This window comes from Rattus norvegicus, chromosome 19 (genome assembly GCF_036323735.1).
Source record: "Rattus norvegicus strain BN/NHsdMcwi chromosome 19, GRCr8, whole genome shotgun sequence".
NCBI lineage: Eukaryota > Metazoa > Chordata > Mammalia > Rodentia > Muridae > Rattus > Rattus norvegicus.
The window spans coordinates 14646738-14661012 of NC_086037.1; the positions used below are offsets into that span (position 1 = coordinate 14646738).

General features: G+C 44.2%; 1 protein-coding gene across 1 annotated transcript; it reads right to left on the minus strand.

Annotated features, from left to right (window-relative positions):
• Positions 1-2396: 2396 nt before the first annotated feature.
• Positions 2397-3479, minus strand: LOC134483125 (DNA-directed RNA polymerase II subunit GRINL1A-like). Its single transcript, XM_063278363.1, has one exon. It carries the CDS (start codon positions 3477-3479, stop codon positions 2397-2399), a length of 1083 nt encoding a protein of 360 aa, XP_063134433.1.
• Positions 3480-14275: the final 10796 nt, after the last annotated feature.

The following is a 14275-nucleotide window of genomic DNA, read 5'->3' on the forward strand; positions in this document are numbered from 1 at the left end:
AATGTTGTGAAATTATACTGAGAGGCAGATTGAGCAGTCCCAGAAAAGGTTCCATTAGCAAGCACATCTTCTTTTAATGCAATGACAGTCTTCCACAAATGAGCTTGAAACGCATTAGGATCTTCCACAGAGGCCAGTCGAACATCAGCAATGCCTCCATCTCCACATTCCATCAGCAAGCATCCATTAAGGCGTTCATTCTCCTCTCAGTTCATCCTGGTAACATTTGACAAATCACAAGTGGTAACATTCCATTCTGAACATGTATTAATAATTGGCCATAAGGACCCCAATTTATTCATTTATCTTGAATAATTTTTCCAAACATACCAGGGCAATATTTCCAATTGCATGGGAGATATTTTAAGCCTACATAAGTAAACCAAGCACTAATAGGATATACCGGCTCGCTAACAAATGTAATGTTATTCCAATTTTGGTTATAGACAAAGCTGTCAATCCTGGAGACTGTAACAATTATTCCTGGTAATCGCCAATTTTAATAACCCATTTGTAGGCCTGGTCTCTTTCCTAAACACAAAGGCATCTTTAATCCAGCATAAGGAAAATTATACAAAGCTCCATCACGTCTATTCAAAAGGTCAAATTATTCCAAAGAGATGATAAAATGCTTGGGGTGGTGTATAAAACCACATCTGTTTCCCCGCCAAGTAGCAGGTTCAAATAAAGGTGGACAAGGAATATAAGCCTGATAACTCGCATTGGCCGCAACAGAAGAGACCGTGAGTAAAGCACACACTGCTAACAATACGTGCTCAGCAGTAAAGGACTTTCCTGTAGGAGACAACATAGTTTTCCTTTCAGTGCTTAATCCCTTCACCTAGGTAATGGGGTTGTCACTGCATCGATCCTTCTCCGTTGTCCTTTGTCGACACTAAGAGAAGCCAGGGCCTCAGTAATTGAGGACACCTCCTTCATCTCCGGAGAACATCCATCAGGAGAGAATGTAGCTGGTTTAACTGGCTTCTTCTGAGGGTAGGGAGCAGTTCTTATCATTCTGTGCTTGGATCCGTCTCCTGGGTAACCAGAATTGTCCCCCATCCTGTAAGGAGACAAAATCCTCTCCCCTCCATACAGTAATGTCCCTTCCTGTCATTCAGCATCTCGGGCAATTTTTATCCATATTGTCTGTTCCATGCCTTCAGGGAGAAGTCCAATAAAGAGTCTATCTGCTCTTCATATAACTTCACCTTGTGGTAAATTAAGAAGATCAATAAAAAATAATGCTTATGCCAATATTACTCTGGGACTGGTATGCCAACCCCATTCAGGCTGTGTAAGGTCATCTCTTTTCCTCCTTTTTAATTTTATAATTTGTCATTTCAGGGTATGGTGAACTCTTTCAACAAAAGCTTGTCCTTGTGGATGGTATTCTATACCAGTAATATGTACAATATGATATCATTGACAAAATGGTTTTTTTTTTTTTGCTCTGATTGGTATTTTATTTCTCCTTTACAAGTTCCACATAATAGACAAAGGCTTTTTGATAACATTGTTATCTTTGCTGGAAATGATCATATAATCATTTTAAACAGCACAAATGTGCACATACAGGACTGAGGTTTCTTCAGCCTGTAAACACCTCTGTGGGTTTAACCAGGAAAAAAAGCAATATACTGACAATTCAACTGTAACTCTTAGAAAAACACCGGTTTCCTTACCAAGCACGAGTGTCCTGTACAGGGACCTATCATCCCAGATGGCAATGAGTTCAAGCCTAGGGCAGCCAGGAGAAGTTCCCCACACCAGCTCAGAAGACCCTCCCCACCCAGCACTTCTTCCAAGTGCTCCTTAACCTCATCACAGGTGACAGAAGTCGCCCCAAGAGAGGACAGAGCAGCAGACACAGTGGTGGTGGTTCCCGAGTGTTGTGTGTGGCATTTCACATCCAGCGTCTCAGGAACATGTCCATGCAAGCATGCATACCATTCTTTAGACTGCTCCCCTCATTTCTCGAGTGAGGGGACCAGGCCTTCCTAATTCACTTTAGGTGACAAATAACAAAGTATTTCACCAGAAGGGGTGCAAGCAGTGCTATCTGATAAGAATACGAAGAAGGAAAAAGCAGATATCTTAAAGAAAACGTGTGTTCTACTCACACTAAAATATCAGACCAATGCATAATATACTGCAAAACTATAACACAATATGGCCAAACACAATGTTCAAATATTGAACTGTTCAAGCATGTGAAGATCATCTTCTGAAAGACAAACTGGGTTCTTATTTTGTAGCTACCTTTGTGTAACTTAAACTGCTGTCCCTCAACAAGGTCTGACACTGTCTTGATACTTGTTAGGAAGTTGGATGAGACAATGTAAGCTCAAGAGTCAACTCCCGGGATCTCCCAGCGCTCATTTTCAGCATTCGTCCTAGGGCTGGGCATCATCTTCATCCCTCACTTCTCGGTATCTCCCTGAAGACTCCCCTTCTGGATTGGAGCTCTGCATTGTAATATTCAGTCTCTCAGCTAGTTTCTGTGCTGCGAGCTTTGCCCGCATCTTCTCATAATTCTGCTTCTGCTCTTTCTGCAGAGCCAGGGACTCTTCTATGGAGAGCAGCTGTGCAGGCAGGGGGTGGAGCAGAAGAAGGTGAGCTGCTGTGACATCATCAAGATGCTGCCTAGCCCTGCCTCGCTGCTCTTCTGAGGAAGCAGGAGACTGAGCCCTCTGACAATGACTTGGTGAGTCACTCTGTTGTGTGGGTAACACATTGGTCTTAAACTTATGAGGAGGGGGCACTGGGTTTCTAGCTCGCATTTCTAGCACTGTCATGTAATGAGGCTTCTTAGGAGTCTCACTCTGCAGTTCTGGAAAGTTCTCAGTGCTGGTGTTTTCTTCTGAGGGTTCAGTCTGGTCTGCAGTTGTGATCTTTTGCAATTTAGTGATTAACAGACTGTCGACGCTGCTGGAAACCTCTTCCTCTTGACTTGAATGCTGGGGGAGATGTTCATTAACTTCAGATGGGGGAGCCTGGGCTGTGATGCTGACAGACAGGCTGGTACTCACTGTGCAGCCAGTCTCCAAAGTCTCTTCATTGCCTTTGTGAGTGAGCTGTGTAGGTCCCTGAGTTTCTGAGGTTGTTTTAGATGATTCAATGTCTACTGACGAACATTCAGGAACTAATGATGAAGTATCAAGCATCAGGTCAGAATTCTGGGCCTTGTCTATGTCGGTATCAACTCTTGTGGATGCTTTATGCCTTAGCTTACAGTCAACACTGACAGGATGAAGTAGTTCAGTTCTCCCTCTGACCTTTTCACTTTCTGAAATGGCAGCTTTCAGTTTGGCAGTGGTGTCGGAGATCTTTTTACCTTTGTCGGGCAATTTGCAAATGAATTTTTCTTTGCGCAAAAGTCTCTCCTGGCACCTCAACCTCTCCCACAGCTCCGCCAAACTCTGCCGCCCCATGTCCTCAGGAACTGGGGGCTTGAAGCCTCGGGGCAGGGAGCACATTGTGCATTGGCTGAGGCTGGCCCCGCAGGCAGGGTTCCCCAGCAGGGCCCATGGAGGTCGCAGGCTCCTTGGAAGGTGGTAACTCTGGAGCACGTTCAGGAGTCGCCATTTTCCCGGAAGAGCCGACAAAATTGTTTAATTGATAAGAAATATATGTTGGTCCATAATCAGTTTTAATTTTACAAGGCGGTCCCATAACAGCAGAAGTTTCCAATAGATGCTGTATAACATGAGCAGTGCGTACTCCTGGCAATGGTGTAGCCCATACAAATTTTGAAAAATTATCTATGCTTACATGTATATATGAAAGGCGACCAAACTCAGAAATATGGGTTCCATCCATCTGCCACGATGTATTAGGTTGCATTCTTCTGGGATTAATTTCAGATGGAATACATTTTATAAGTGAAGGCTTACAAATACGACAATTAGCAATAATTTGTTTGGCTTCAGAATAGGGAACCTTATATTTAATATGCAAATATCCTGTATTGGCATGTTTTCTTCTGGGGTACCAAATGCCACTAATTGAACTACCATATGATTGCCATGTGTTAAAGATGCTGGCAATCTTGAATGTGATCTAATATGTGTAATAAATATTCTAGAGTTTCAGAATAACAATAGTCCTTTAATATGTGAGAATAACATTTAATATAGGCTTAGATGTAGAAACAACAGCAGTTACAATATTCTGTACTACTCCTACAACATAAGCTGACTCGGCTATAATATTTTTACATCATGAGTAAAATCCAGCAATACATTAATTACTGCTAATATTTCATTTTGTTGTACTGACCCAAAAGAAGATTCTTGTCCCCAAAATTTATCTTTGGTCCAATAAGCCATCTGTCTTAGATCTTTGGTCTTGGAGCCATCTGTAAACACAGTAACGGCAGATGGTAAAGGATCAACAGAAATTAGTGTATTTATCACATTTTTTTTTTGTTTTCTTAAGCAATCCCAGAATTTACTATGGGGAAAATGAAATTCAGTATTTCTAGTGTAAGAAATCATGGCTAATTGAAAAACTTCAGACGTCTGCATTAAATATTCCACTTTATTTTTGCTTAATGAGAAAACAAAAGCAGCACAATCATATCCCCACAGTGTAACAGGTCTTTGTATGCCTTGCTGAATAATTAAAGAAATTTGTTCCTCATATGTTGTTAATGTTTTGTTAAAGTTAAATTTAATATATATCCACTCTAAAGGCAACTCATCTTGAGCTAAAGTGCCTATAGGATATTCAAGAGTATTTCAATGTATAATTTAATAACTCTATCTGGATCAATACATGCCAAAAATGCATCTTTCCATTTTCAGAGAAGATATACTTACATGCCTTTATATAAGCATTAATATCCCCAGTCTCCTTTATAGGTAATTATGCTCTCCTGTACTCTTCATTAGCATTTTCAAAAGCAAGCAGTTTCAGCAGTTGTCCTCTAGCTTCCTCTCCTACCACTGTTCTTTCCATTGTTAATTTTAGTATACATAAAAACTTAATATATGGTTCATAGAAAGTTACTGCCTTTTTCAACCAACCACTATCATCCTTCATAATAAGTTGGTTGGGCCACACCTTGAACCGATGATAGACATTGTCCCAGGATAGACATTCTTTATCAGCAGGTCTCAGGGTAGAACTGGATATGTGACCCTGTGCTATAGCACTGTCCAGAGTGGCAAATGCAGCTTCTGAAGAGGAATGCAGGCCTGGTCTCTAGACCTCCACCTTCCAGGCCTGTCTGGAGAGCCTGATGCCCTGGCAAAAGAGACTCCTTCTCTCCAGAGAAGCACTGCAGTCAAATGACATCTCAGTGATGAAAACTATCAGTCCCCAAAGGCATGCCTCTGAGCAGAGAAAACCTCAGTCATGCACCTCTGCCCATCCCCAGTTCCTCGTGTCAATAACTCAACCCTTTCATGAACTAGATGGCAATACTTGAGGCAGGATGATCAGTAGTTTACTGGACAATCTGGGCTCTATGAGACGCTCTCCCTGAAATCAGAGCCAGCAGGAAATTCAGTATGAAAGCTCTTTGTAGCCAAGCTCAACAACCCGGTTCAGAGCCTGGGACCCCACACGGTAGGATAAAGTGACTCCCATGCTTTTTCCTCTACCTTCAACACTCATGCTTTGGAATGCACACCCCTACAATGAGATCAATACACATGGAATAAAAATTAAACAGAAAAATTAATGAAGACAAGGCAGACAAGGTTTTAAAGGATCCTGTGCGTCCTCACTCTGCACTTCCCTATCCTTTGCCTTGGGAACATCACCTGCACCAGAGGCTGAGACTTCCTCCAAGAGAGAGAGGAGAGATACACTGTTCATTCCGCTGGAGCTGTGCAAAGACCAGAGCCACCCGCCTTTTCCTGATAGTGGGAGCTGGGCCAAAGTGTGGGGTGCTCCTACTAGAGGCACCACAAGAAGAGGACCACCTTCCTCAAACCTTCCTGGAAGTCAGAGCACTGGCTATGGACTTCCCTCAATCCTCAGAGGACTCTCTTTCAGTGATGGCTCAGAGCCTCTTAGGACAGAGAGGGACCAGAGCTTCCCCCCAAAGCAAGATCCCTCTCTTATCTGAGAGGTATGAGGGCTTAGGGATGGGACAGAGGATGTGACAAGGTTACATGTAGCACAGGGGCTAGGTTAATAAAGAAATCAAAGAGGAAAGAAACCTGGAAGATTCCTCATCTGTTCTTTTTTGCTCTATTCGTAGGATGAGGGGCAGTGTGGGGTAGAGGACTAGGACACAGCACAGCCTTCTCTGCTCATGGTGAGCTTTCTAGGCTGCCTGGTCACTGTGACCAGCATCTTTTCAACTGTGCCACTCTACTACCAAGGCTGACACAACTGGTGCACCATGTAGTAATAGGACTGTACTGACTTAGGGACATTTGGAATCACACAATGATCATGTGTCACAGATGGGTTTCTTTTTTTAGAAAAGGATTAAAACAAAAACTATTTAATTTGTCCATATGAGTGAGTACACTGTCCCTGTTTTCAGACACAACAGTAGAGGGTAGAAGATGAGATTAGAAATGGTTATAAGACACAGTGTGGTTCCTGGGAATTGAACTCAGATCCCCTGGAAGAGCAGTCAGTGGTCTTAACCACTGAGCCTTCCCTCCAGCCCCAGTATATTGTATTTTCAATATTGTTTGTTTTTATTTCTTTTCTCACGTATGTCTGTATGGCGTTTCTGTGAGTACAGGTGCTCATGTGCTTGTGTAAAGGTCAGGGACAACCTGAGCACAGGTCTCACCTTCTACCTCTCGTCCATGGCTGTGTATGCTAGGCTAGCCCTTCCCCCTAATCCTAGAGACTGTCCACTTTAGGCTCCTATCTCCCTGTGGGAAGTGCTGGATGACAGACATACTGCATCCAGGTTTATGTGGCTTCTAGGGACCTAAACTGTTGTTGGGCTTGTTCAGATGAAAATAAACACCATTTCACAGCCCTGGCTGGGCCAGGCAGCACACGGGTCTTTGCTGCTCTTGCAGAAGACTTGAGTTCAGTCTCCAGCACCAGGGTCAGGTGGCTCACAACCACCTGAGGCTCCAGGTCCAGGGACTTCCAAGCTCTTCTGGATCAACCTACATGGTAAAAGCAGGGCTGGGAGCTGGAGGCTTCTGGTGTTGGCTTCTCCATGCAGTAGGGGGCAAATCATGGGCATGTGAGGTAACATGGAACCCTGTAATTCTACAAAGTGCAGAAGCTCCTGATGTCCCTCATGGTGCCCCAGAGCCTGCCCATCACACATGGAGGCTTCAGTAACATGGCCTTGTCCTGACCTGTGTGCACTCTGCATCCTCACTCTCTACCCCCTGCTTTTCTGGGTTGGAAGTCTCAGGTGTAGGAGGTGCCTACCATAGGCCTCTTCTCTCAGCATTTCATCATTTTACCCACTTGACCTTCACCAAGCATCCTTTGCTCTACACAGTTACCTCAGCCTGTGACCCTCATCCTCCAGACTCTTGTGAAGCAAACACCCATGGGTGTGCAGCTCTCATAGTTAGCCAGGCTAAAGGGGAAGGCAGCAAATCCTTCATGAACTCTACAGCTCCTGAGGCCTAGGAAAATGTCTATACCGGGGCTAAATTCATGCTGCCCTGTAAGACTACATTTTTCCTTTAAACAGAAGGATGTGTGGTGGTGGTGGCACAGGCCTTTGATCCTAACACTTGGGAGGCAGAGGCAGACAGATTTCTGAAATCAAGGCAGCTTCCTCTACAGAGCTAATTCCAGGTCAGCTACACAAAAAACAACACTGTCTCCAAGATAAAACAAAAAGAGAAAGAAAGAAAGAAAGAAAGAAAGAAAGAAAGAAAGAAAGAAAGAAAGGAAAGAAAGAAAGAAAGAAAGAAAGTTAGGAAGGAAGGAAGAAAGAAGTGAAAGAAAGAGGGGAAGGAAGGAAGGATTCATATTTTGTATACAATGAGATGCCTGCCTGTCTATACCTGAACCACGATGTTAACTATAACTCTTGTCACATCTGTATTAATTCAAATACTGAAGGCCAAATGATTAAATCTTAATGACTATACAATTGGGGGGTGGTGCTGAAGAGATGGTTGGTTTAGTGGCTAAGAGCAGAAGACCAAGGTTCAGTTCCCAGTGTCCACATGGTGGCTCCTATTAACCTGTAATTGCAATTCTAGGGAATCAGTCTGGACTTCACGGGCACCACACATACCACATGGTGCACAAGCATTTATTAGGTGAAACACTCAGGCCCATAAAAATAAGTAAATAAAATATATGGTTAACAGACACTGTGATTCAGGAAGTTCTTAGTGACTTTGGTTATCATTTCTCTCTCCCAGAAACCTGTCTTCCTCTTGCTCAGCCTCCCTGGCTTCTAGGACATTTCCTAGCTCTGTGGAGCATGAAGTACTCAACACCATAAGCCAAGCATTGCAAAGCCATCTGCACCTTCACTGCTACACCTTCTCCATGGCTGTGTCTAAAGGGAGAGATTTGGAATCTCACAGATGCAAGGCCAAACCTGTTGGGCTATGTGAGCCCAGCCACCCAATAGTCAGATCTACTCCTGTCCTTGGCTATGGCATGAGGCTCTTAAGACAAATTAATCTGAAGGATCTCAACAGCTATGCTGTTAGACCTCTCATTGCTCTGCCCGACCTACAAGCTCCTTTCCTGGCTCAAATTCACACCCGAACTCCTCTCCTGCCTCAGCCACCATCAGCTCTTCTACTCCTCTCCACCTGTGCTCTGAATAATCCACACTAAGGTGGACGTTAACCTCTTGTGGACCTCCAGATGTATGCTTGTGATTACTCTTCATTGGCTGTTTTGTATGGGGAGGCAGGTTCTTCTAGTCTCATGCAGAACACTGCTCACACATTTTGGATCTTACAACACCCTCTTGATTCAGAATCCTGACTAATGACTGACTGAGCCTTCCATCCCTGAAGCAACCCTCTGTCTCCCAGTCCAAGATGAGAATCCCCACCCTAACCCCATGGTGTCCAGTTTCATCTCAGAAGCTAGACTCTGCACTGCCCATTACCTTTTGTTTCTCTGCCTCTAATTCTGTTAAATTGTTCCTCTCTTCTTTAAAACAAATTCATTTTGTTGTTTATTTTTTGAGACAGGGTTTCTCTGTTTGGCCCTGGCTATTCTGACAGGCTCTCTGTAGATCAGACTTGTCAGGAAGCCAGATATCTGCCTGCCTCGGCCTCTTAAGCACTGGGATTACTGGATTGTGCCACCATGCTTAATTAAAAATTAATTAGTGACAGTGCATGTTGGCACATGCCTTTAATTCCGTCGGTTGGGAGGTAGAGGCATTGTGAGTTCCAGGACAGCCAGGGCTATATATTAACACCTTGTCTCAAAGAAAACAAGCCAAAAATGAAACAAAAATGTTGCAATATGGTCTTAGGTATGTAACTGAGTCTGTTCTTGAACTCTGAATCCTCCCACTTTCACTCAGGTGCTAATCAGCAGGCTTCTGTCTTGACTTTCACTGAGCACTCAGGGCTGCCAGGACTGTTACCTCTCCCAGTGTAACTCCTGACTCTCTCATCAGCATCATCACAAAACTCCTGCTAAGAATTAAGGAAACCTGAATTCTAAGGAACAGTCGGAGCTCCAGTATTTCCAAAGCTCACTCTAATACAGATGGATCCTATGCTGCAGTAAAATGGTCACAGCTGGAGGTCTTAATTCCAGGACTTGGGACAGAGGGGTTGGAGGATCTTGAATTCAAGGTTATTTTTATGTTACAGTGTTGCTCAAAGCGAGTTGGGCTGCTACTAGATAACCTGTCTCAAAACTATACCAAACACACCTAAAATGAAACAGAGCAGTTTGAGTGGGCACAGATGGGAAAGCTCGGCACTTTATGGCTAAGCCACCTGCTGCCAGCACCAAAGTCCATGCACAGCCCCAATTCTGAGCTGTGTCTGGGACCCCACTTAGGAGCACGCACCAAAGTAGCTCAGATCCAGGGCTTTTGGTCTAAGAGGAATTCAGGCAGTCACACTTTGGATGCCAGTTCTCCAGCTCAACTGCCTGTCAGCCCAGGATCTGGTCTTAGTCATGGCTTGGCATCCCTAAATTCCTCCCAGCTGTGCTCTGAACTCACCCTGTGCCCCGTTCTGATGAATCTGCCATTCTCCATGGGAGTAGCCTCAAGAAGTCCCTCACATCTGAAGCACCACTCTGAGTGCACTAAATACTGCAGGGGAGGGGCGTGGCCAGCAGAACACCCACCCCTTTCAGCTGTAGAACATTTAGGTCTAGAGTGAGCACTGCTGTGCATTGTGGAACTTAAGCAGTATTCCAGCCTTGGCCTGGGAAGAGCCGTTGACACCCACACTTTCTGGGGTGACATTGTCTCCTGAGGATAGAGTCAGGTCAGGAGCGGCAACTGATGTTCACGAGAGACAAACTTTCTTCACCACCTGCCCATGCTGGCCCTAGGATCTGGGCTTTTTGGGTGACATGAGTGCTGAGCCCCCCAAGTAGATGGGTTTTCAGGGGTCAGGTGGTTATTGTCACCAAAGGTATCCACAAGGATAAGTCATACTGTACTAATTCCCATATTAGATCCCTTCTCATGGGTCACAGAGGTCGTGCTGGGTCCTAAATGTGGACCCAGGTTCCTAGCACTTTTGAGGAGACTGGTCAGGGCACAGGCTTCAGGATATTTTGTTTGAATTATTTTGGGGGATTTTATTTTTACTGTTGGGGGCAAACCTAGGGCTGCCATGTGCTGGGAAAAGGCTTTGCCACAGCTGTAGATCATCCCTAATTATAAACTCCTAAATTCTCCCAATCCTGGAACTTTCTAGGTCCCTCACATGATGCAACCTTTGGGGGATTCCTCACATAGAATCATGGGGTGGATTGCATCCCAAAGAGAGACAGTGGGAAATGTTCCCCAGTGTCTGCCTGTGGCTGTGGTGATGAGAGTGGATGTAGTGACCAGTGGATGGCAGGGCCCATGTGAAACCCTTTTGGTTTCCACTTGAGCGGAACCTTCACCATGCCTTTTTTTTTTTTTTTCTTGAAACACAGTTTGGCCTGTAACTTACAGTCTTCCATCACTCTGACTCAGTTTCCCATGACTGGGATCACAGGCTTAAATTACTATGCCCATCTTTCTTTTTTTGTATTTATAAATCTTCTAAAAGCCAGAAGGATCTAGAATTTAAAATTTTGCGGTCCAAGGCATTTCCAACAGGGGATTCTTGACCTAGGAGTGTCCAGACCAGTTTTTATTGTGTGGGTACTTCATTCCCATAACAGCTTATGTTTGACAAAGAGTTCCGAGGTGTGATGTCACTGGGCATCAGGCGGTGTCCCAAATAGCAGCACTGACTCAGGTTGTAATTTAGGCTGGAGAAACTTACTAGGACCCTTGTAATCCTAGCACCCTGGGGCCTCACATGTCCTTAGTCTGATCTAGTGATGAATCAACTGCTCTTGAGGGTTGATTGGAATTCTAGTCACTGTGAGGCAGGAGCATTAGTATCCTACAGCCACTCTGGGCTCCATAGGAAGACCCTGTTTCAATAGTAAAAGGGGTCACCTGCGAGTTCTTACTGTCTTCCCTGAGGCCTTCCTGCTGGAGTTAGAATAGCTGTCTCACCAAGTTGAAGTAGAGGGCAGAATGTTGGTGCGTTCTATAATGAGGACTAGTGACAGATAGTCTATGGAAATTCTAGAAAGATCTACAGGTATGTATGTCCTGTGCATGGGAATTGCTGGCTTCCCTGTGTCCTTTGCCTTTAATTTGCTGTCCATGGGGCACCTGGGAATGTCCCCAAACCAGGCTGCACACAGGGCTTGTCCCATGATTCTCACTTGCACCCAGTGCCTGCCTGATTGTCATAAGTCTGACAGAGCCACTGTATGCTCTCCTGACACCTGCAGTGAGCAGTATATGGGACCCTACCATCCCCACAGTGCCCATCAGGGTCTACAATGTCCCTATATGGCACTGAGATGGTCTAAGCTCCTTCCCCCCTATATGCTGCATCAGAATCTGACCATTCCTAATTTCCTCCTCTCACACCCACACTAGAAGCCCTGTACCCAAACTAGCCCCAGCTGGCCTGTTGCCTACTGAAATCTCATGGACTCTGCCCCAATCCCCTGTCCTGCCCTGCCCTGCCCAGCCCTGCCCCAATGCCCTGCCCCAGTGCCCTGCCCCAATGCCCTGCCCCAATGCCCTGCCCCAATGCCCTGCCAAAATGCCCTGCCACAATCCCCTGCCCTACCCTGCCCTGCCCTGCCCTCACTCAGCTCACAATGTGGACATCTCAAGACAGTCACTGGACAATGGCTGACACAGTTGTCTGAAGACTGGAAATGTTTCTTGATCTTGGAGAGGAAAGAAGGACCCTCCAACTACACTGGCCTCTAAGGAAGTTTATTCAGGTGAGGGATGACATGGACTGTTTTGTCTCATGTCACACATGTCAGTAGAAAATATCCTAGGTATTGGATGGCGCTGTTAGCATTAACAGAACAAAGCACATAGTGTTGGGAAGATTAATAAATTATGAGTAGGATTAGAAAACCCCAAGCCTCTTCCAGGTCCTAAGAGAGCAAAAAATACCACCAAACATAGCATTAATGTGATAGGTTGGTTAAATCTAGTTACTAGATTCTAGTGTGATACCTATGACCCTTTTTGTGTCATGCTCAGCTTATAATGACTAGAGGACCTAAGCTTGAGAGTCACCAATGCCTCTCCCTTGCTTCTCTAGCTGCTGAGCATTGAAAAGCCCTAATGAGACAGCATCTGTTTGCAGACATACTGAATAAGTCTTCTGCACTTTATCTCTCTGAGTCACCTCCACTCTCAGTAAGTCAGTTTAATTTCATAAATTGTAAATGAGTCACGTGGAAAATATACTTTCTCAATACGATCACAGATTTCCATGTAAAAGGTGAAACATGAACTATCCCACCTAAGTTCTGGGCTTGCACAGACCTGCTCTGCAAAAGAAACATGTGGTCACAGCTGCAGTCTGCATTCACTATGGGTGCTCTTGAGGACCTCCCTAAACTGCATAGATTAAGATAATTATCTTGCTTTCTATCAAAAGAATTCATTATGCCAAGTTGGCCTGTAGAAGGAGGCTAGTCTCTTCTGTATTTTATCAGATGTGCTTATTGTATATAATCATCGATAGTAAGTGAAAGATCTGTTTGGAATTGAAACTGAGTGATGCTGGAGGGTGATCCTGAATGCACAATGAGCAGTGGAGGCACCAGAGCCCGGTGTGGATGCCTAGCAGGCTACCACATTGAGCAGGCACCGCTCAACCACCTGTACATACACATCTCCTGAGATCTCTCTCCTTAATGGGAGATGATGGCGTCCATCTAGTATAGCACATGCCCTGGAAGGACAAAAGCTACCTACAGGAGCTGTGGTGATGGCTCACAGGTTAGAGCATCTGCTGCTCTCTCAGAAGAACCACATGGTCCCTAACAATCATCTACAATGGGGAATGCTATTCCCTCTTTTGGATCATGAGGGAAATGCACTCAGGAGTGGCCCAGACATACATTTGAAAAAAAAAGATCCATTGAGTTACATGATAAAAATAAATATAATCAGCAACAATAAAAAACACAGCATATGAATGATCAAGTGAAACAGCACCTATAAAAACCTATTTCCCAAAATGACGTTGATGGTCATTATCTTTGTGGTTTAATACTAATGCTGTATTGTAAGAAAAACCGAGGCACATGGTTCTCGATTAGGATTATTCTATATTCCTTTGTGAAAGTTGTCATTTTTTCTGCAGCTCTACAGGCATGAGTGTGTGTTACTCAATATCTGGGCAAACAGTCAATAAGGAATGTGTGTTGTAGACTGATATAGATTAGGATGAGCAGAACACATGACAGCATGGATACAGTATGTCAGTGATTACATCATAAAGTGTGTGTCCATAGAAAAAGTCACATTATCCACACAAAAGACACTATCACCCTGTGTACACCTTGGTGGCTTTAAATTCCCTATTTACTCATGCTGCCTGGACCATGCAAAGATCCATATCCAGCTATCAGTTCTAAGTCTACAGGAGGGGAAAGGACCCTTGAATAAGATGGTCTTAAGAGTCAAGAGTTACAAATCAATTTTTATTCATAAGGAATACAATTTACAAAAAACAGGCATAAAATGAACAACTAAAATGGTATAAAAAATGAAAAACAGTAACAAGAATATATAACTATGATATAACAAAAAGAAAACTTCAATGAAAATCATAACCAAAAA